At 42.4% G+C, this 23,298-nt stretch overlaps 1 protein-coding gene across 2 annotated transcripts in view; it reads left to right on the top strand.

Annotated features, from left to right (window-relative positions):
- Nucleotides 1–23,298, top strand: part of cold (coiled) — a 140,820-nt gene that overhangs the window by 32,070 nt on the left and 85,452 nt on the right. For both annotated transcript variants that reach the window (XM_068371102.1, XM_068371101.1), the window contains exon 3: nt 16,007–16,185. In XM_068371102.1, coding sequence (XP_068227203.1) covers nt 16,007–16,185 — 179 coding nt within the window. The remainder of the gene's footprint in view (nt 1–16,006; nt 16,186–23,298) is intronic.

The raw sequence follows: 23,298 nt of genomic DNA, 5'->3' as shown, positions 1-23,298 counted from the left end.
TCGGTTTCGCCGTCACCTACACAAAGTAGGGGACGAGGTAAGTCTAGTGTAGTGGATGAACAAGGCGTCCTATCCCAGGAGCCCAGTGTTAGTGCAGAGCCAGTGGCAGGCCCCTCTAGGGCTAGTGAAGGTCCTAGTAGTGCGTCCGGAGAGTCGGCCCTTGTGTTTGGGGGGCACGCTTCCTCCGATGACCCCGTGTGGGGTAGTAACGCAGTCTCAGTGTCACCGCCGCCCTCGTGGGCTTGTGCTTCCGGCTCCTCTTTAGGGGGAGATAACCGGAGTAAAGTCCAACCTGCAGGTCACGATGCCTACGGTTGGAGGCTCCCGAAGACTCCGGGTAGGTCTCCCCTGAGGATGGATGTAGACCGGGATCCCTGGCTCCCGGACATGGAACGGTTGGAGTCGTTCCCGACTCTTCCCACGGAAGTTCCCGATGACTTCCTCCAGCCCTCGACCTCTGGCATTCAACGTCCGAAGAAGTCCCCCGCAGTCCCCGCTTCCAGCGACACGTGGTGAACGCAGTGTCGTCTGGCTCTTCGGACATCTATTCCTCGTCAGAGGAAGAGGTCAAGGGGAAACACCGCCGTCGGAGGGAGCGGTCCAGGACCGAGCGTTCCTGGTCAAGGTCGCGCTCTAGTTACAGCAGGAAACAATCCCGCTCCCCGAGCCGTAAGTATAGGAGGTGTGTATCTCCCGGGGGCACCTGGGTTTACGTTTCGTCGCGGGAATCGAAGGTGCTTCGGTCCTCGGACCACCGGTCCAGCGAGCGGTCCCCAAGGCGGCTGCCCTCCAAGCACGGCCTTGACCCCCGCGACCTGGCTCGCAGAAAAGACCTCTATTAGGCATAAGTCCTCGAGGCCTCCGGTTCACCCCGCCCAGCGGGGGGAAACGCGCTTCTTACCAGGCAGCCAGGCCGAACCAGCCCAGCTGGTGCGGCCTTCAGGTCGGGAGGAACGGTTCCCGCTGTCGGGTCAGCCCCCGGGAACTGCACCTTCAGCACCCAGAGCCTTCGGGCGTACGAGAGTCCCCGCTGATCCAGCGGTGCCTACACTTTCCCGAGACCCTGGTCCGGTCTTACCTGCAGATGAGGTCTAGTACCTTGGCAGGACGGCGCCCCTGGCCCCGAGGGCCAGGCGTCCGGTCGGCGTGCCCGGTAAACCGGCTCCCCCGCCCCAGGCTGAGGCCTCGGCTGACGGAGAAGAGGGCTCCCCGACGGAAGACTCCGCCTATAGGAGAGTGGTTAGCCTGATCAGAAGGCACCACGGAATAGCAGAACCTGCAGCGACAGATGGGGATTCCTGGAGGTCGAGTCTCCTGAGGATTATGCAGACTCCCTCCCAGCCTAAGTCGTCCTTGGCACTCCCTCTGGCCCGAGACCTAGTTCTGGGGCAAGAGTTCATAGACAAAGTGGTAGCCGTCAATGCCGAGGCTCCCAAGTCCCAAAGTGCCTCTAAATTACTCCAGGGCCTCAAGAACCAAGGGAAGGTCTATATGCCCGAGGGTCGTCGCCCAGGCCCTTGTAAAGTTGAGACGGCCGTGGACATGCTGAGCCAAGGCGTTTCTGACGACAGAGCTTCTTCGGCCCCAGTCTGTTTCTCACCTGCAGAGGCCTCCATGATGGAGGAGATGTCGCGAGACTTGATTAACGTCTCCTCTTGGCTAGACTGGTGGGCTTCCACGTTGGTGGGTGTGCAAGCCTCCTACGACCCCGAAGACCCTGACCAGCAAAGCCTGATGAGGGACCTCATTACCTCTGGGGGTAAAACCCTAAAATTCCTCTCTTACCAGTCTCTCGCCCTTACAGCCAACTGGGTTCTCCATAAGAGAAACACGGTTCTCGCCAAAGTGTCCCGGAAAGTACCGGACAGGGAGGCGCGAGCAATTCGCAGCCTCCCCCTGTGGGGAGAGTCTCTTTTTCCAATGAAAGAGTTAGAGGCCTTGATGGAAAAGGTCTCGAAGAGGAAGGAGGCCAACGTCACCAAACCAGCAGCGTCAAGGAGACCTCCATACAAGAGGTCCGTCTCGGACAGCGCTGCGACGCCCCAAGCCTCTTCCAGCACTACGTGGAGAGAAGCCCCCTCTTCCTCCTGATCCTCAACTCCGCAACCCTCCCGCAGAGGTACTTCAGCACCCTCAAGCTCCTTCAGGTCGGGTTACTCCGCTTCTAGGAGAGGCAGATCAGGCCGCTCCTCTAGAAGAAGGTAGAGTGGGAGGCCCCCTATCCCCGCCCAAGCCTCGGGTTAGGGGATGCCTCAGACTACATTGGCAAGCATGGAAGGCGCAAGGAGCAGAACCTTGGACAGTGTCCGTCCTAAAGGAGGGCTACAGACTCCCGTTCCTGGTGAATCCACCCCCTCTTATTCCGGCCAACCGGACGGAATGGCTAGCGCCCAAAGATCCGGTAAAGAGGACCGCCCTTTAAGAGGAGGTGTCCTCCATGTTGGAGAAGGGCGCCATGGAAGAAGTTCCTCTCCCAGGACCTGGTTTCTACAGTCGCCTGTTCCTGGTAGAGAAAGCGACGGGGGGTGGAGGCCAGTTATAGATCTGTCGGCTCTCAACAAGTGCCAGGCACTCCCAGACCTCATGACATCAGGGGCCTGAGCACCTCCTTAGGCTTTGAGAAAAACATGGCAGTAGGGCAAATCCTGCGAGCAGGTACTTGGTCGAGCCAGTCAACCTTTACTGCCCGCTACCTCAAGGACTACTCAAGAAAATCCTTGGACGGGTGCTCCATTGGAACAGTCATCTCCGCCCTCCAAGCGGTGTAACGGTAAACCCCAGGCACATTCAAGACTAGCGACCGGTAGGCACAAGTGCGGTTTTCTTACCTCCTACCCAGTTGCTTACTTGCCTCTTCGGGGAGTACCGTCTGTTCCCAGAAAATCACACATTCTTCACGACTACACGTCGAGAAGAAACGTCGAAAGAAGTTTTCAAAAGGTGAGTTCCTAGACACTAACGTGAATTGTTTGAATAGTTACCCTCGCTTCCGCTCTCTGGTAGGTCTCGTTATCCTAAGGCCTGTTGACCTCCACGACCGGGTCAGTGGGTCAGATTGGCACTCCCGCCTCCTAAAGTGTAAGTCTCCTATAATAAAGTAGTTCGAAGGTAAGTATTCGTGTTGGAACAAATCAAAAATTTTAAATAATTTTTATTTTTCCTAACATACTTACCGAGAACTACTTTCGGGTAATGGCCCTCCCTTCCTTCCCCGAGTGCCTTCTTCCCTTACTGGCATGATGCTAATGCAATAGAACTTAATGAGGAGGGTGACCCGACTAACGGGCGACCTACCGTTAATCCTACCCTCGGGGCACATTCCTGGATGCTGGGGGTAAAAGCTACTGAGAGCGCGGAGCGGGGGTTATCTATTCAAAACTCTGGTCGCAGAGAGAGATAACCAGTGATCTCCTATAAGAAAGTAGTTCTCGGTAAGTATGTTAGAAAAAATAAAAATTATTTAAAATTTTTTATTTTTCCTAACTATACAAACCTTAGCTATTTAATCAAACTTGCCCGCCAGCCCTATCCCCCTTGAAGTTCTACCTCCAAGCAAAGTGAGCTCAAGCACAGTTGTGTGTGAGGGGGGCAGGGGGTAACAAGCTACCCTCCCCCACCCCCGCTAACTAGCGGTGGGTTAGTAAACCCTCGTTAAAATTCTATTGGCTCGTCATTTCAGCTACGCCGAAAGTAATACCCCTATTAAATAGCTAAGGTTTGTATAGTTAGGAAAAATACAAATTATCTACGAATTTGTCGTTTTTATTTCTTTTGATGCTACGCATCATCTCTGGCCTTCCTTGGGGATGGGTTACTCCTCTAAGGAACAGCTATTTGAGGTACTTAAGGTTGGCACACTGCAAGAACATACATTGGCCTCTGCAGAGGTTGGCTATGGCCTTCCTTCCTGAGCCTTTGGATTGGCGTTCCCTCCAGAAGATCTCGTGCCTTGTGGAAGTGTCCTATGTAACTTCCCGCCCACCTGAGTTGTTGCGAGCAGGGTCACCCGGAGTCCCGTCCAGCCTTGCAATCCCCCTGAGGTGAGCATGTCAGCTGAACTTAGCTGAGTTCTCTCAGCAGGAGAAATGGTCTGTTCCTCCACCCTCCGAGGTAAATTGCCCTTTTTGCCGATGCGAAAGGGATTCCTTTTGAGTGGTCTCCCTCAAGCGGGCATTAGACTCGTCTTTGCCTCGCTCCAGCTCTTTGGAATTTAGCTCTTTTGAGCATCCTAATAGTGGTGACTGCTGACTGCTTGCAGTATCAGCCTCTTGACGAGTCTTGTGAGTCATGAGATTGCCTTGGGCTTCTACCTCTTTCGGGATAGAGCTCACTTGTTCTGAGGTTTGTGAGCATTTGCAGACTGGTCCATGTAGCCTGTACTCAGTTCCACACAAGCATGTACCTCCTCCTGTAGGTGTATGTAAGGCAACTCTTCAACCTCCTGTAGGTTCCTTGATGAGCGTTTATGACCCTGTCCATGCTGCTATGGCTTGTTGAAGAACAAGCTTTAGTTGGGCGAAAGAGTCTTGTGCCTTGCCACTCACTCGCCCTCCACGCATTGATAAGGTGAGCAAATTAGTTCCCCTTGCTAACAAAGGTCTGCTTGCTTCTCTGACTGCGTGTACTTCTCTGGTAACCCACATGTAGGCTTCAGTTCGCTTGCCAAGAGAGGTAACTGCTCGTCATCGCCATGTTGATGAACATCACCTGTTAGGGTTCCCGCGGCTGACTCTTCGTTTGCGAACAACACGCCATGGTTCCAGGAGCTCATTATGGCCGTGAAATAAGCGGTTAGCGAACCGGTTCCAGCTCTACCATCAGAGACCTTGTTTAGGCCAGTTCCCAGACCTCTTGTGGTGCCGGGATCTCTGAGAAGTATCGATCCACCTGTGGGCCCTATACATAGGAGTATTTTCTGAGTCATGCTCCTCTTCCTGCTGTGTCTTGTGTTCCTGCTCCTCCCGAGTGGTTGGCTAGATACTAGAGATGATACCCAGACTTCAAAGCCCCCTCATGCCAGCCAAGATCCCAATTTGGAAAACCCTCTTAATGAGAGAATGCCTTGATGAAGTCATTGAGCTTCAGCACGGCATTTCATTCCCGTGCTGAATCTTGGTGACGGGCAAGAGGGCTCTCGAACTTGGGGAAATTGCTCCCCCAGTTCGAAACTAAATTTCTCTCTTTCATCTTTTTCTTCCTCTTTATATGGCTTCAACCTTCTAATATTATAAACTTTCCTTCATGTTGCTATCCCAACCCTATGAGTAAAATTTCCCATATGTATGTGTATATATTTACATATATATGTGTGTTTATTATTTTTTTTTTTCCTCTTTTTATGGCATGGATGTTTCTACATCTGTTATTGCCACTTGGGCGGATGTTTCTACATCTTATATTGCTGCCTGCTTTGATGAATGGGAAAGGTGTCACGGTTGGGAGGTGTTTGTGCTCAAAGCTATATGTGAGAGTATTGGATGATCTCAGCCATCCCGAAGATGGTTTGGACCTTTTTGGCGGAACTATTCTCAAGTGTTGGGTCTTCGGAATCGAGGGGGATCCAACGCTTGGGGTAGGACTCTCGGCTTTTGGCCGGAAGCCCGTCATTACAGATATGGGGAGGATGATTCCATAGTTTCTTGGTCTCAGTCCTAACAGGCGGGTTCAGCTTACACCTGTGCCTCTATATCTGTTTTGATGCTATCCTTCGGGTAGGGTATGGAGTGGACCATCTGGGAAGTATACTCTCACTGTGCCGGTAGTGGAGAGTGTAAATTTCCTTCCCAACATGTGATGCCTTAATGTTCTCAAGCAGGTAAATCAAACTTCAAAAAATCACTCTTCTCTCTTCTTTTTTATGATGGATTCTTGTGAAAATGACCCCACCTCCCCTGGATATGCTGACTCGCCCCCAGCACTGTTGACGACCTCTGGCAATTCATTTCAAGAAAACTCCGTTGACGACGTAGGAACTAAAAAGGACTATTCTTTAAACACTCGGAAAAAGGGTAATTTGGGCAACACAGGAAAATTGAATGTCCTGCACATTACCCAAATCCCATTAGAAACTAATTATGATATGCTACATAAATATTTGAGTGTTATGGATTAATAAAAGAAATTAGAATGAAACTTCAAGATGATAATTGGGAATCTTGGTTATCATTTAATTGTCATGAGGAAGCATTTAATGCAAGCCGTAATATTGTTGATATTAAAGTAGGTAATATGAGTGTTAAGAGTGCTCTGTGTGATGGGGCACCTAAAGATCTGGATGTCTACAGACCAGCAGACTGGGCTGATAAAGATGTAGAGGCAGATATGCCATCCCAAAGAAAGCCAAAACCACCAATGTGGCTTCTTGCTCAATCTGTAGGAGGTACGGAAAATTATTTCAAGGTCTGCAAATTTCTTCAGAGGAAGGTAGGTACGATTGCACCTGGAGATATATCTCGATTCGGTAAGAAAAGTTACTTGATAAAGGCCAAGTCATACACACAGTCTGTTTTACTGTCCAATTTGAAGACAGTAAATGATGATATAAAATTGGACATCAAACCCCATCTAAACTTTAGCTATGGAAGGGGAATGGTTTTTAATAGGGATCTGTATGAATTTACTGAAGAAGAGATATTGACTATGTGTCCTCTATCAGTGTGGAAAGTACATAAAGTACCTGGAACATCAATGATTGTTCTTACTTTCCAGGATGCCGATGTACCTTCCCATATAGACATAGAAAACGAAAGGATCAGAGTACAACCTTTCAAGCAAAAGCCACTGCAATGTTATAATTGCTTTAAATTTGGACATCCTTCCAAAGTTTGCCATAGTGAAAGAATTTGTAATACTTGCTCCAATATTTACCATGGGGATCTACATTTGAGGCAAGGTGCTTAAACTGCAACTCTAATCATAAATCTAATGATAGGAGCTGCCAGTTTTATAAGTTAGAAGAGGCTGCCCTCAATAAATCAATTATTGAACATGTAAGCGTGGGGCATGCCAAGAGATTATTAAATAAATCTAATACTTATGCAAAGACATTAAAAACAGGAGAAAAAGTTCCTCGGGAATCATCTCACCCACCTACTACTGTAGGTAGTTCTCGAAAAAGGAATTCACCATCTATTGATAAAGTGCTGCATAAGACAAGAACATCTCCTCCTAGAGATTTATCATTGAGTATCAACCAAAAGACATTGCCCACCACTATCAAACCTTTGTCCCCCATTACAAAGGATAGTACTAACCTCTCCCAGGCCATATCCTTGCCTGATTTAATGGAGATTCCACCTGACACCAAGTTATCAGGTGTACCTGTAGTGGGGAAGATACAAAAACCTGGTAACTCACAACCTACTAATCGTAAAAGAGAGAGACCTCCATCTCTCTCACCCCCTTCCATAAGAAATACTAGAATTATGACATCAAATAAATATGATGTTTTGTCTGTTGATGTTGCCGATCAACCAGAAGATAATTTAAATAAATCAGAAATTCAAGTTGAGGTCCACCATCCCCCTCAACAAATAGATAAAAAAGATACAAAGAAAAACACCAACGTAAAACCCAACATAACAAGACCACCTCTGAAGAAACCTACAGGTAATAATGTTAGATTAAAAACTGCTAATGGGAAGACCTCATCCAAGATGTCTTCCAGAAATAATCCATAGTTTTCTCCTCCATTTTGCAATGGAACTGTCAGGGTTTGAGGGCGAAATTTGAAGAACTTAAGCTCCTAATTCATGAGCATTCCCCCATAATTGTATGTCTATAGGAAAGTATGCTTGATTCTAACACTCCTAGTCCTCTAGAGTGTGTTAGCTATAGAACACCATATAATCAACAAGCAGGGAGCCATGGCGGAAGTCTCATGTACATTCGTTGAGATGTTCCCCAAATACCCATGTCTATACGTATAACCCTGCAGGCAGTTGTTGTACAAATTGATATAGGGAGAAAATATACAATATGCTCTCTGTACTTACCTCCAAATGATAATATTTTATATGATGATTTAGCAGAGGTCATTCAACAACTCCCTCAATCTTTTCTCTTACTGGGAGATATGAATGGTAGACATCCTTTATGGGGTGATATTTTAGCAAACACAAGGGGCAATATTATCTCATCAATTGTGGAGAATGAGGATGTGGGACTCCTTAATACAGGAGAGATCACACACTTCATGTTCAGACAGGTACTTTGTCATGCATTGACCTTTCAATTGCAAGCTCTAACTGCCTTCTTGATTATGATTGGAGGACATTAGATGATTGGCATACTAGTGATCATGCACCAATCATTATAAACACCAACAAGGGTCCGCCTTTGCAGAGATCGCCACGTTGGAATCTAGACAAGGCAGACTGGGTTAAATTTTCCGAGCTAAGTGAATCGAAGGGAGAGCAGAACAGTTTGAAAGTGTTGATGATGCCATAGACCTACTGAATGGAACTCTTCATACAGCAGGAGTCAATTCAATTTCCAAAACAACAGGGTTATTCAAACGACGACCAGTCCCGTGGTGGTCTTCAGAACTAACTGCACTCCACAGAGCCACAAGAAGATCTCTAACACGATTGCGTAGACGCAGAACTGATGAGAATTTAACTATGTACAAGAAATGTAGAGCACAGTTCCGTCGTGCCATGAAAGAAGCAAGGCGCCAGTCATGGATGTCTTTTGTTTCCTCCATTAACAGTAGAACACCACCATCTTCTGTGTGGAGGAAAGTAAAAAAGATAGCTGGCAAATTCACCCCCAACCCACCACCAGTGTTGAAGGTGAATGGCCAGTATGTAACTGAAGCAAATGAAGTTAGCAATGCCCTGGCTGTGAAGGAGCCCCTGGTCACCAGTATAGGAGCACTTAAGAAAAGAAAATTTTAAATTTTGCAACAAGAAGGGAAGAGTCGTATAATTCTCCTTTCACTGAAAGAGAATTTGATTCCGCACTTGCTCATTGCAACGATACAGCCCCTGGACCCGATGGAATTCCATATGCAATGATTAAACATGTACATTTTAATACAAAGCTATTTATTTTAAGCATTATTAATAGAATATGGCATGATCATAGTTACCCAAGTGTTTGGGAACTAGCCATTATTTTAGCCTTTTTAAAACCCGGTAAAGACAAGTTTTTAGCAGCAAACTATCGTCCTATTGCATTGACATCTTGTTTATGTAAAATCATGGAGAAGATGGTCAATGCAAGGCTGATATGGTACCTTAAAAAGAAAGGTATTTTATCACCGATTCAATGTGGATTCCGAAAAATGCACTCAACGACTGATGTGTTGATACGACTTGAGTCTTCTATTTGTGAAGCCTTTGCTTCCAAACAGCACCATGTTACAGTATTTTTTGACCTTGAAAAGGCATATGATACCACATGGAGATATGGTATTCTTAAAACCATTCATGAATTGGGATTGAGAGGAGAGCTGCCACTATTTATTCAGGCATTTCTTTCACGTAGAGTTTTTCAAGTGAGAGTGGGGGAAACTCTATCAGAGAGTAAGTGCCAGGAAGAAGGAGTTCCTCAGGGTAGTGTGCTGAGTGTAACCCTTTTTGCACTAGCAATTAATGGGATATCCTCAGCCATTCCCCAGGATGTTCTCTCAACATTATTTGTGGATGATCTCTCAATATCATTTGCTGGCACTAGAATGGCAATGGTTGAGAGAAAAATCCAACTTTCTATTGATAAAATTATCCAGTGGGCTGACATGAATGGATTTAAGTTCTCGACAAGTAAAACTACCATTGTCCATTTTTGTCGTATCCGGGGAGTACATCCAGACCCGAATATATACATTAAAGGTCAACGGATACCATGTGTATCGGAAACCAAATTTTTAGGTTTGATATTTGACTGTAGACTTACATGGGTTTCTCACCTAAAAGCGCTAAAAGCTAAATGTGTTGAAGCTCTGAATATCTTAAAAGTATTGTCCCATACATCATGGGGGGTAGACTGCAATACTATTTTAAAATTATACAAGGCCTTGATTTTTTCCAAAATTAGTTATGGTTGTGAGGTATATTCTTCAGCCACCCCAAGCCGGTTAAAAATATTAGATTCGATACATCATGCAGGTATTAGATTGTCTACTGGGGCTTTTAAAACCTCGCCTATCCCAAGTCTCCTTGTTGATGCTGGAGAGTTACCTCTAGACCTTTACCGAATGTCTTCCATTCTTCGGTATTGGTTTAGATTGCAAAGACTCCCTAACTCTCTAGCCTTTCAGACTGCAAGCCTTGTAAGACACGCATCATACTTTGAGTTGCACCCAAAATCTCCTCAACCTTATGGCTTTCGGGTGAAACGATTATTAAATAGTCTGGATATAATTAGAAATAAGGTACTGTACTTCCATTCAAGGTATCATCAACGCCTCCATGGAAGTTACCAGAGATATCTTTTTGTAAATATTTTATTGGAGATAAGAAGAATGTGTCAGACATAGAAGCCAGGTCTCTTTTTAATGAACATGTTAAAGAACATAGAGGATCAACTTTTATCTATACTGATGGCTCCAAATCTGATGCTGGCGTTGGATTTGGAGTACATAGTAATGGTTTTAATTGTAGAGGTGCACTTCCTCTGACCGCTTCCATATTTACTGCCGAACTGTATGGCATATTAACCGCTATTGAGAAAATAGCGTTGGAGAAGGAGGGTAATTTTACAATTTTTAGTGATGCAAGGAGTGTCCTTCAAGCTATGGAAGTTTTTAATTCTAATAACCCTCTAGTTTTAAAGATTTTAGAATGGCTTTTCCTTATTGGACGGAGAGGTATAACAGTTCAATTTTGTTGGGTTCCAGCACATGTAGGTGTGTCCGGGAATGAGAACGCAGATTCACTGGCTAAGGAGGCTGCATCCGAGTTGCTGCCAAGAAGGTATCCCATTCCCTGTAATGATTTCTTACCTGACATCAAGAAATTGGTTTGCAATAAATGGCAACAGCAATGGGATAGTCAAGATGGCAATAAAATGAGGGAAGTAACAAATGACATATCTCCTTGGAGGTATAATATGATGCCCCAAAAATGGGAGACGTCTCTTTGTCGTCTCCGTATTGGTCACACTCGGTTGACACATGAGTTTCTGCTGAAGGGCCAACACCAACCGTATTGTGACAACTATTTAGTACCTCTAACAGTAAGGCATTTGTTGACCGAATGCCCCAATTATAACATCTTGCGGAATAGATATTTGTTTGAGGCTCGAGGTAAGGGTGGCAGGTTCATCCTTGCCAAGATTCTTGGAAATGATGTGTCCTACCATGCAAGTGGCATTTTTAGATTTCTTTCAGAAGCAGGTCTTCTGAAAAATATTTAACTTTTATGACATTCAATTTTTATGATTTTAATTGAATACTCTTTAGTTTTTTATTTTATTTCATTTTTTACTTTTGTATACATAAATTAAATGTTACCGGCGTCAATGACCTTAGATGTCAGGATGCCTGAAAACTTTAAATCATTTATTCATTCAGGTACAGGCTTCCGCCTCCTCTGCCTTTTGGAGGGCTGGTCAACTCCGGTAGGCTCGGGTTCGATCTTCTTCAGCGCCGGGACAAGCTTCCGGATGCTTACCATGAGTGTGGTTTCATGGTATTTTGCTTGGAGCCTTCTCTTCTTCTGCCTCAACATCTGGAGTATCTGGCCATGATATTGAATCAACGGCCTTACCACGTTGGAAACCCCGCTTCTCGTCCGTCCATCAATGTTAAGCAACGTCGGTTCTGGTTGGTACTTGGATGGGTGACCACCTGGGGACGCCAGATTCTGTTGCCACATCCTCCGAGCCTTCCTTTCAGTTGACTGTGGCAAGACTGAGGAGAGTCGCAGTACCTGTTCTCAGTCAAGCAGAGCTTTCAGCCCTACCTTGGAACGTTTCTTAGTTCTCCTTTCCTCATTGACCTGTCTATAGTCCGAACGGTCGCCTCAGGATAAGTTCCATGTGGGGTGGTCCAAGTTCCGGTGGTTTCAGGCAACGTTTAACCGGACTTCCTGGCCCCTATGGGACCAGCGGAACTATTAGATCTGCAATGGGTGTTGACCTATGGAACCTCTTGATGGTAGTGGATATTCTCGTCCTTTCCCCACATTCTTGATGCTGTTCTCGGACTCGTCAAAGGAAAGGAGGGGGGCATGTTCCGGTCCAGGCCTATGGTCAAGCAGGCTTAGGGGCTGTAGTCTGGCCCCTCTACAGATCCTACAGCTCCTGCCGAGTCGCCCCGTGCGCGTCAACTTCATGATTCTGGCGTGTTCTAACCAGCAGGAGACGCATTTTCACACCTTCACATCTTGCAGTAGAGATACTGGGATGATGGAGATTATCTCAATACCACCATCGGCTCTCTCATTCCAGGCAGAGGAATGTTCTCTCCGACTATCCGAGCAGAGCCTCGTAGAGAGAGTGTACCTGGGGGTCTTTGACCTTGAGTAACCAGCAAGTCCTGGTCTGGAGGACCTGATCGCGACAGCTTGGAACCTCAACCTTCTGCTGTTCTTCCCCCCAGTCTCAGACCCCGAGACTCTGGCAAGATGCATTCCGGTGATGGTGGGACAACTTCGACGCCTGCGTCTTCCCTCCTTTTTGTCTGTGGACAATGGGTTTCAACAAGACCAGGTTGTCTGTCAACCTTTCAATGGGAGAGCTCCACTGGGACTATGCGCAGAACGATTTCTGGACCCTCTGCTTCCCCTGACGGAACTCCCGGGAGAGCTTCTCCCACGGCGCAGACTACTCAAACAACCACACTGCGACATCTCTCCCGACCCGGGGCGTCGCTTCGGCTTCATGCCTGGAGACACTACGCCTCCTCCTCAAGAAGAGACAACCCGCTACAGTCGCGTGACGGAGGTCGCGTCATCTGTGATAGTCATCCGCAGGGGTCTTCCAGGCAAAGTGAAGAGTCTTCGATGGTTGGTGCCGTGGGAGATATACCTCTTCCCTTGAGGCCTCTTCTCCAGCAATAACGGTCTTATTGCCTTTCGGCGGGAGGAAACTCCTTTCCGCTCTCGGCAATGAAGCCTGTCGCTCAGCCTTTCCCTGACCTTCAGGCTTAAAGGAATAACTTTTACCTGCCCGCTGGATCTTTCCTCGCTCATGCGAAGCTACGATCGTCCCTGCCCTAGTCGGAGGAAGACCTCCAACTTGGAGCATGGCTTGGACTTTTAGTCCTTTAAGAGATCTTCTCAAGACCCTTTACTACAGGCCTCTGATTGTATTCCGCCTTGGGTCTCCTGCTCACTCTGGCCACGGCCAGTGTGTAAGCAATCTTCTTGGTCTCGCACGACTCCGCCCTTGCTAAGGAAGAGGGGAAGGCAACATTCAGGTTCGCTCCTGAGTTGTTGGCTAGACTCAGAACCTGGGGGTCCCGGCCCTTCGGTCCAATTCCTTCAAGATTTCGAGTCTCCATTCTGTATCTGATGTCCCAAGACCTTCTCTTTCTTGCCAGTAAAGGAATCGAGAGGTTAGCTTTGGGAACAACTGCAGTTTGTCCTCAGTTGCAGCCGATTTAGGAGCACAAGGAGGACACGAGGGAGAGTCACCAGTATACCTCTTCAGCCCGGACTCAAGGACATTCATCTCGACCTGTCTCCAGACCCTCCCCCGTCACGTCGCCCTACAGTACGATGTTGGACACATCGCAACGTCCCTCGCCTTCGAGTAATACTACTCTCTGATGCAGGTGCTACAAGCTGGAGTCTGGAAGCGTCTAATGACCTTCGCAGCCCGCTTCCTGCAGGGCGTGACCCACAGGAGTCTCGATACGTTTTCTATCGCTCTGTGGTGGCTACACAACAGCTGGTTTAACCTCAGGCTCCTTTTTGGACAGGTAGCAGAAGGTTGAGGGCATTGTTATCAGGTTTTAGTCTGCATGAACGAAAGAAGTATGTCTGGCCCTTATTTCTTTCTTCATCATCCCCTCTACGGGGAAGCAGCATCCTGGTCTCTGCATAGCTGACCTCGAACCTCTGCAGGTAAACCATGCTTCCTTGTGTTCCGAGTATTGAGTCAATACTGTCGCGTCCCCCATACCCTGACGAGGTGGTATTGGGAACGTCCTAACCCAGAGTTGCTTCTGGAACTCCAGGTCAACTGCCTAGGACGGGTCACACTTCTTCCTTCACACACAAGCTTATGTAGGCCACACGGTTCCTTGCGGAGCAAGGAACTTTTGAGGTGCAGGGACTCCTTTTCTCGAGTGCGACTCACTCGGGTAAAGCCAAAGCCAGTATGGCTGGGGACTTTCCACCCTACCTTGGGGGTAAGTCACCCAATGTAAATAGCGTGGTTTGTATTTCGGTTACGGAACAAATGACAAATTCGAAGATAATTTGTATTTTTCCTAACCATACAAACCTTAGCTATTTACACATATTTGCCCGCCAGCCCTGTCCCCCAAGACAAGTCCTACCTCTAAGTGAAAGTGAGCATTCATCTGTGTGTGAGGGGGGGGAAGGGTAGCTAGCTACCACTCCCTTACCCCCCGCTAACTAGCGCGGGGGTAATACACCCTCGTTAAATTCTAATGGCTCGCCATTTCAGCTGCGCTAAAAGGTAAACCCCTCAATGTAAATATCTAAGGTTTGTATGGTTAGGAAAAATACAAATTATCTTCGAATTTGTCATTTTATTATGAAAATATCATTTCTCTTGGAATATAACTGTAGTTAAATATACCCTAGGAAGCTACTTAAAGGAACCTTCCATCAGGACGACATGGCCTGAGCCCAAAAAAATTCTTTCTTCCACTAAAGGTTTTGAAAAATATATGAACATTGATATTCTTTGTTTTTAATAAAAGATTTAAAAATTAAAAGTGTTATCTTCTGTCGACTGTCCCTTGTATACAGAAACTGTAGGAAATAATGTTATTGATAGACAGATTAGTAAACCTTTGATGATGTGGTACTGTATAGGCAAGTACAGTACTCTATATAGAGTAAAGCTTAGACATACTTAATTTATAATGCATAGACATAAATGATCAAGTGATAGATATACAGTGAACCCTCGCTACTTCGCGGTTCGACCATCGTGGATTCACCACTTCGCGGATTTTTTCCATAACCCATATATATACAGTAATATATATATATATATATATATATATATATATATATATATATATATATATATATATATATATATATATATATATATATATATATATATATATATATGCATGTATTTATGTTTATATATATATATATATATATATATATATATATATATATATATATATATATATATATATATATATATATATATATATATATATATATATATATATATATATATATATATATATATATATATATACACACATATATATATATATAATTATATATATATATATATATATATATATATATAATATATATATATATATATATATATATATATATATATATATATATATATATATATATATATATATATATATATATATATATATATGTATATATATATCTCTAAAGTAGGAAGATGTGATGTAGTTCTAAGGGAAAAGTATGGGAAATATGTCTGGGTAATAAGCAAAGCTCTACCTTCAGTTTGTTTCTTCATTATGATCAGAGATAAACGTAAACAAAACGTTGGTTGCCATTTTTTTTATCGTGCTTTTTAGTGTGTTTAGGAAACGCATGATATAAAATCGCCTTTAATATTTGTGCCTGTGTTAGTTTAGGGTACTGTAGTACATGCATTAAGTGTTCTGTACATTAAAGGGTAGTTTGTTAGCAGTACTACGTACAAGGGAAGGTTTTAAAAGTCTGAATATACATGTTGAATAAATAGGTAAATATGGTGTCACTACTTCGCGGATTTTCACCTATCGCGGCCGGGTCTGGAACCTATCTACCGCGATAAACGAGGTTTCACTGTAGATAGAATTTTAAATGTTATTTATGTACTCTTTAACACTGAAAACTTCACGTAGAGTATTTCTGATTTTCTGTCTGATTTTCAGGCACACCATATTGGGAAATTGGAGCTCCCATGCAGTACTACATAAGCAAGAGATGTGCCACACTTGATGAGTGCTCCATGACTATAAATAAATATGTGCCTAACTGCGTTCGCATTTGGTGGAAAGACTGGAAGTGCGCAGAGTGTTGCAAAGGGGATCGTTGCAACTACTATATAACTGTAAGTCTTTGACTTTCGTGTTGTATTTTACTTTTCAGTTTGTTGTATGTTAATGATTACTCTACTTTACTATATTATGCTATGATAATTTTATTGATGCAGTATAACTATAGGTGGTTCTTGGATTACGACGAGGATCTTTTTGTACGTCGTGGTGTAAGTCAACTTTTATTTTAAGCAAGATTTTATATGTATAACATACTGTATGTACATGCCTATATATAAATATACATACAAGAAAATATACTTACATAATGTATATGTATATTATACTTTATAAAGAGGGAAGACTATTGCTTAGCATTCATAAGTTACTGTACCCGTACATAAAAATACCTACACTTTTACAGTAAAGTCAGCCCCCGTTATTGCTTTTTGGCTTAGGATTGGTCAACTCATAACTTATCAACTTGCTGACCATTGCCTAAACGGTAGACAAACACACTAGGCAACCCATTGTACTGCACTATATTTTTTTCATGAGGATTCTATCTCAGTACTGTATAAATATTTCATCTCAAGTATGATCTCGTTTCAGTAACTGTAGACTAGTGTACTGTTTTACAGTACGTGGTAAGTCAACTCGTAACACGAATCATTGCCACACATATACTTACATATAATAACAACAAATCACTGTTGTTCCTATTTAACAAAACTTGCTGATACTGTAGTGTATATTATTGTAAGATATGGACCTGTACAGTAATATTACTAAAGTAAAGCTTAATTAGCCAAGGCGAGACATCACAAAAGTATGGTACAGTAGGTGTTATTGAATATGAATACACATATAGCATTAACTCCGCTACGATGACATCGTTTTGATGTCAAAACATGCCTAGTGATACAGACGATGATGTCTCGCATACATCATTTTCAAATATAAACCATATGGAAGTTAAAATTACTCTTATATCTTACAAAAGAGTATAACACATGGTTGTGTATCACAGTTCACACAAGAAATTTTATTAAAAAATCTCCCCTCCTTGATATTAGCGCCTCCTTTCTTCAGCCAAGCTATTTTAGTCTGTTTTTATGTTACCTTGTAGAATCACACCACACTCTCTTAACTAGTGGTGGCATTCCCTACCTGAGGCATTACTCAAACATTCATCAGCTTACAGATGTAGGGGTCCTCACATCTCGCCCCACCATCAACTGATACACTTGCAATTCTAGCCCTTATTCATGGTTATGTAAGGTCTATTTTAGTGTATTTCTACATTGGCATAAGTGTTCAAATCACACACAAAGCATTCTGTCATCTAGTTTTCCCCCTCTGCCTCCCACCCACAATATCACAAAAACACCAGTAATGCAAGTTGTTGAAAGCTCTTTAGTTGCATTCCGTTACCCTTTTATACTATATCTAAAATCACACCAAATTATTGCGATACTATAGATAATTGCCTGAAAATGTCTCAATCCATATATATCGTCCCCTTATTTTTTATAAATTTCCAAATTCCTACATTATTTATTTGTGTTTCACAATATCGTATCAATTATCATACTGTATTTGTAACCCTGATAGCTGTAAACATGATGAGATTGTTTTTTACTTATTTTATTCCTTTTCTTCTCAACTATCATTTCTACAATATGATATAATTTTTGTCTTAGATATATATATTTCATGTTAGTATTGTTAATTTTTTTCTTGAATGAAAGTTATTTGTCATGTTTTCACGTGCGGATTCCCTATTTTGAAGCCCATGAAATTTCCAAAACTGGAATTATCCAGTTCATAGTGTGAGTTACATGCAAGGTGGAACGTCGGAAGAACAAATGAACCTTTTTTCCAATGAACTAAATTTATATTCTCTTTCTCTTTCTCTCTTCACAAAAACGTATATGAATTAAGACCTTTATATTAGATTTTAATCTATTATCCCGTCAATTTATTTTCATTCTTTGATTTCATCTGATTATTTATAGTGTATTATTTCCTTTTATTAATATATGATTTCTTCCTGCATAGAAAATTACAAGCATTTTAGTTTAAATACCTAGAATGAAAAAATGACATTGTAGTCCACAATATTTTGTGCTTTTGTTTCTTAGACACGAAGTTAAAGTTGAAGCTAATACCTCCCAGATATCGCATTGAAAAGCTAAAACGCCGAAGTAACTGTAGTGAAAAGGATGATTACATTATAGAGTGAAGGAACACATTTTCGGTCCTAGAGATGTTACCTGACGAAGAAATAGAGATGAATGTGAATAATCATTGTAAAAAAAGTTGAAAAAATCTTTCAAGAATCTGCCAACATCACAGACAGAAAAGCAAAAAAGTGGAGTAAGACGAAAGAAATGGGGACTGATAGAGAAAAGAAGTATAGCAAAACTTAATTTGAATCATTAAAAGAAAATGGCCCATATCTGAGCTTATTATTAGCTGAATGTAGGAGCCTTGATAGTGAAGTAAAGAGATGTTGTAGAAAAGACCAAAGATGATTCATAGATATTACTGCAGATGAGACAACATAATTTAAATAGAGGAGATGGAAGAAGTATAAGATATGCATATAAGGGAATTCAAGAAATTACCGGAAAGAAAAGGGGAGAGGTGAATTACCTCTCAGAAATTAAAATGGAGATCTTGTAACTAAAGAATCTGAAATTAAAGCTAGATGGAAGGAACATTTTGAAAAGACTAGATAAGCCACCCCTACAAAACAAGGAAGACATCCTTGAAGCTGAACATGATCTTCCTATAGATGTAAGTGACATTAGATCGCAGTTTTTTTTTTCTTTTTTTTTGGGGGGGAGGGGGGGGGGGCGCAATCAAACAACTGAAAAATTATGTCCCAAGGAATGGTTGTTAAAGTATTGCTCCTGAAATGTTGAAGGCTGATAAGATTCAAACATTCATTTAGTTCAATGAATTATTCAATTTATATGTGGCGAGATGGAGTCACAGCGGTTGAATTGAAAAAGAAATGGATTATTGTTTGAGTGCCGTTGACATACATACATATACCAAAGGCACTTCCCCCAGTTTTGGGGGGTAGCCGACAACAACAAGAAACAAAACAAAAAAGGGGACCTCTATACTCTCTACGTTCCTCCAGCCTAACCAGGGACCCAGCCGAGTTCAGCTGGTACTGCTAGGGTGCCACAGCCCAACCTCCCACATTTCCACCTCATTGCCGTTGAGAAATTGAGAATTGGTAAGGGATCAGAAATTTACCCCAAATAACTCATAATCAATCAATCAATCACAAATTTACCAGTAATTTAACAGCAGGTATGAAAGTTTTTTTTTCCAAATCAATATTAAACAGAATAGAACCTGTATATAGAATACTGTAGTTAAAAAATAGCAAGCAAGTTTCTGAAAGGGTAGAGTATGTAACAATCAACTTTTTATACTATGACATATAGCTCAAACAGTGTAACAACCTAAAATCACCTCTTGTTTTGTGTTTTATGGATTTTGAGAAAAACATTTGATAGCATTTCACATAGTATTTTATAAAAGATTCTGAGGCGCTATGGGATGCCAGAAAAAAAATGGTAAACATCATAATGGATATACGTAGTGGAACTTGTAGGTAATGGTTGATGGTAGTTGTACAGATATATTTGAAGTCAAGACTAGAGTACTACATGGTAGAATACTGTCCCCTCTTACTGTTTATTATGGTGATTGATTATGTTATGAACAAGGTAATGCAAGGAATGAATAGTGGCATTCTAGGGAAAGGGAACTAGAGATTATGTGATCTGGAGTATGCAGATAATATAATTCTAATTACCTCTACAATGACTGAAATGCAGGAAAGGATTTGATAGGTTAGTACAGGAGGGGAGGAAGGTTGCATTGGTGATCAACTAGAGAACGACTGAGGTCATGCAGATTCTCAGTGGTGATCAGGTGAACTGCTTTATTGGAGGAGTAATATTACCCAAATCAAACTTTAAAATATTTTAGGAATCATCATTACCAGCAATGGATCACTAGTTACAGAATTCAAGGAGAGAATAGGAAGGGCAGAACAACTAATGGGCATGCTAAAAAGTTTAGAGGTCAAATTGAATATTGGTTCACAGCAAAATCAAAATTTACTTTTCATTTTGTAAGATTGATATTAAATTTACATGGATCCCATTATTTATATTTGTAAGGTCTTCGATACTACTGTCCAAACTTTCCAAATCAACAAACAATTGAATGACTTTTTTGCACTTGTTACAAGACACTTACTATGCTTGAACTATCATTTTTATTTTACCATATAAAAGTATATAGATTTTAGTAAAAAATAATTTATTCATATTTTATTTTCGAAGTTAAGATGTGTGTCATCCTTGTTGCCGATGCATGATAATACGTATTACTGTATAGTCTTTACCTTTATGATGCTTGATTTCAAAGCTTACAAAATTATTTACTTTTTTCTTATTCTTTAGCTGTTGTTATCCAAATCTGTTAATCATAATAAAAATGGCAGTTTTTGTTCCGTAATGATACTTTTATTATTCATTCTCTTTTGCTTTTTTAACTTATTGAACTTAAAGTTGGGATAAAGAGATGGAGAAGAAGAGGTTGGTTTATTATGATGCTGTTTTAAAAAAGGAACTCTTATGATATACGAAATATATGATTGTTATTTTTTATGGTTGAAAATTTGGTGCTCGCACAGTATGCAAAATTGCAAGTGTTACATGAGTATACTGTATGCAGTTCTACTGTAACTAACTTTGATAATTTTGAGCCCAAGAACTTACCATTTATAACAAAAATAATTAAGATATGAAAAACATAAACCTTATCTGCCCATAGACACCCATGTTGTTAAGAAGTCTGCAATATAGATTTACATATAGTAATATACTGTATACATAAATCCACAATGTACTGTGGTAAACCACAGTATGGAGAGGAGTTATTGTACTTTATTGATATTGAGCTAAAAACAATCGGTTAAACTTTGTAATGAGTTTCCAATTGCTGGCATGTAGGAGAATGGTGAGGTACTGCCTTCCCTCCGCAAGTAAGCTAATTCATTTATTTTTGGCTGTAGTAGAGTATGAATGTAACTGCTGTGCTTTAGTCAGCTGCTGAGTTTTCATTTTTTTATGTGTACATTTTATATTGCTTTTGCAATTTTCAATATTAAACTTACCCGATGATCATATAGCTGTCAGCTCTGCTGCCCGACAGAAAAACCTACGGGCGGAATACGCCAGCGATCGCTATACAGGTGGGGGTGTACATCAACAGCGCCATCTGTCAAGTAGGTACTCAAGTACTCGATGTCAACAAAGAACCAATTTTCTCTCTGTCGTGCCACTGGCAAGACCTACTAAATACGCTGTTACTAACTGGATTTGTTTTCACAACTATTTGGTGAAGTACACTATTCCAGTTTTTAGCTTTCGCTATGCAGGGGTTTTATCTTCATTTCGAAACTTGAACTCGTTTTGGATAGATTTAATTATGGTGACAAAGAGAGTATGGACTCTCTTTCACTTTTAAATGGCCGACCCTTCCCTTAGACGGAAGTGTGTTTAGGTTTTTAGTAATTTTGCTTAACACGTTATAGATCTATATTTTATATCTCTCCGCCTTTATTAGGCCTCTTCGATTAACTTTCCTTTTATTATAAACATATAAAATAAATTTTTATGTTTTGTTTATATGCGACCTTTCCTGATAGTAGGCGGTCCTAACTTGGAACCGAAGTTAATCAACGTTGAGCCCGTTATATCGTATTTAACCTTTAAAGAATTTATAACTTTTTAAATTTAATGTTTTATGAAAGAATTTCTTTGATAGTCTCGTACTGTTTTCAAAGATGAACTAACGTTTAGTTTTTTAGTCTACGCAGTTGTTGACGTTCAGGACGTTCAACATGCGCTCTATCGTTACGATAGAGAGAGAGAGTATCACGGTTTCACTTTGCAGTAAGAGTAAACCGATTCTAGCGTTTCGTTCATTCTTTCTTAGCTTTAATGGTTTAAATTCTAAATTAAAGGAAATTTTTATTTGGAAAACATTTCAGTTTTTTTCCTTTAGCATATATCATGTTTTGACGATATATAATTGGGCTCTTCTCTCAGGTGCGAAATCTAGAGAGAAAGAGAGAGATAGAGACGGAGGGAGAGAGAGGAGAAAAAACGTTTCGTTCAAGCGGGTAACGTTGTTCTCGTTTTACTCTCCTCCCTAGTCGCTGTAGGGGAAGAAGGTAAAACGTTTCTAGGGTTTTATTCTTGTTCCCAGGCTATGTGCGGTGAGAAATTGTAAACGTAGTTTATTTGAACTAGTGTTTAGTCTCTTTCACAGCCACTAAATTCTTTATCTTTATATATGTTTTCTGTTGCATTATACGACTGTTTTCGCAATTACTACCTTTTAATGAAGGGTAGGATTGCGTGTTTCAGGTAGAAATCAGTAAAAGTTTCGATTTCAGTGAAATAAGTGCAAAACAGAAAATCAAAGTGATAAAGTGATATGCGCAAAGTGTTACAGTGTTGCGTCCGAGGGTTCGTCTGTTCGTGCCTGTCGTTCACCTAGTCCGGGACCTCTTGCAAGCTCCCAAGCCCAGGGGAGAAGTAATGTCGAACGACTTATGGGTTCCTCAGGCCTTGATCAACGAACAGACGTTTCCCTCCGTGGTTTCGGGCGTATCTACCCAAGATCGCCCCACCCACACAAAGACGAGAGAGCCCATTTACTTCTCGTCTGCGGAAGAGGTTTCTCGTAAGAAACCTTGGACCAAGGTCTCGCAGCTTATTAAGTGCAAGTCGGTCCCTTCCGCGCAAGTCCAACGGCCCAGGTGTAGCCACTGGGTCAGTTCGGACTCGCTGCAGTCTTCCGATGACTGCACACCTCCTAAGAGAGGTAAAGCGGTACCGCAACAGGCAGTAACTCCGTCTGTTGCCGCACCCGCTGTTTTAGACCCTCAGTCACAACGGACAGTAGCTCCGTCTGTTGCCGCTTTTGTAGACCCTAAGTGGTCTTTACTGCAGTCTATGCAGACTCAGTTAGCTGCGGTTATGCAGGAGTTTCGTGCGGAGGAGGTTGGCGCTGCACCCGTTAGCCTACAACCTGCCACGGTTGTGCGCCCAGCTCACGCTGAGGCTGCCTGCTCCCACACT

The sequence above is a fragment of the Palaemon carinicauda genome, chromosome 3 (genome assembly GCF_036898095.1).
Source record: "Palaemon carinicauda isolate YSFRI2023 chromosome 3, ASM3689809v2, whole genome shotgun sequence".
Taxonomy (NCBI): Eukaryota; Metazoa; Arthropoda; class Malacostraca; order Decapoda; family Palaemonidae; genus Palaemon; species Palaemon carinicauda.
This window is presented reverse-complemented; position numbering and strand designations above follow the sequence as displayed.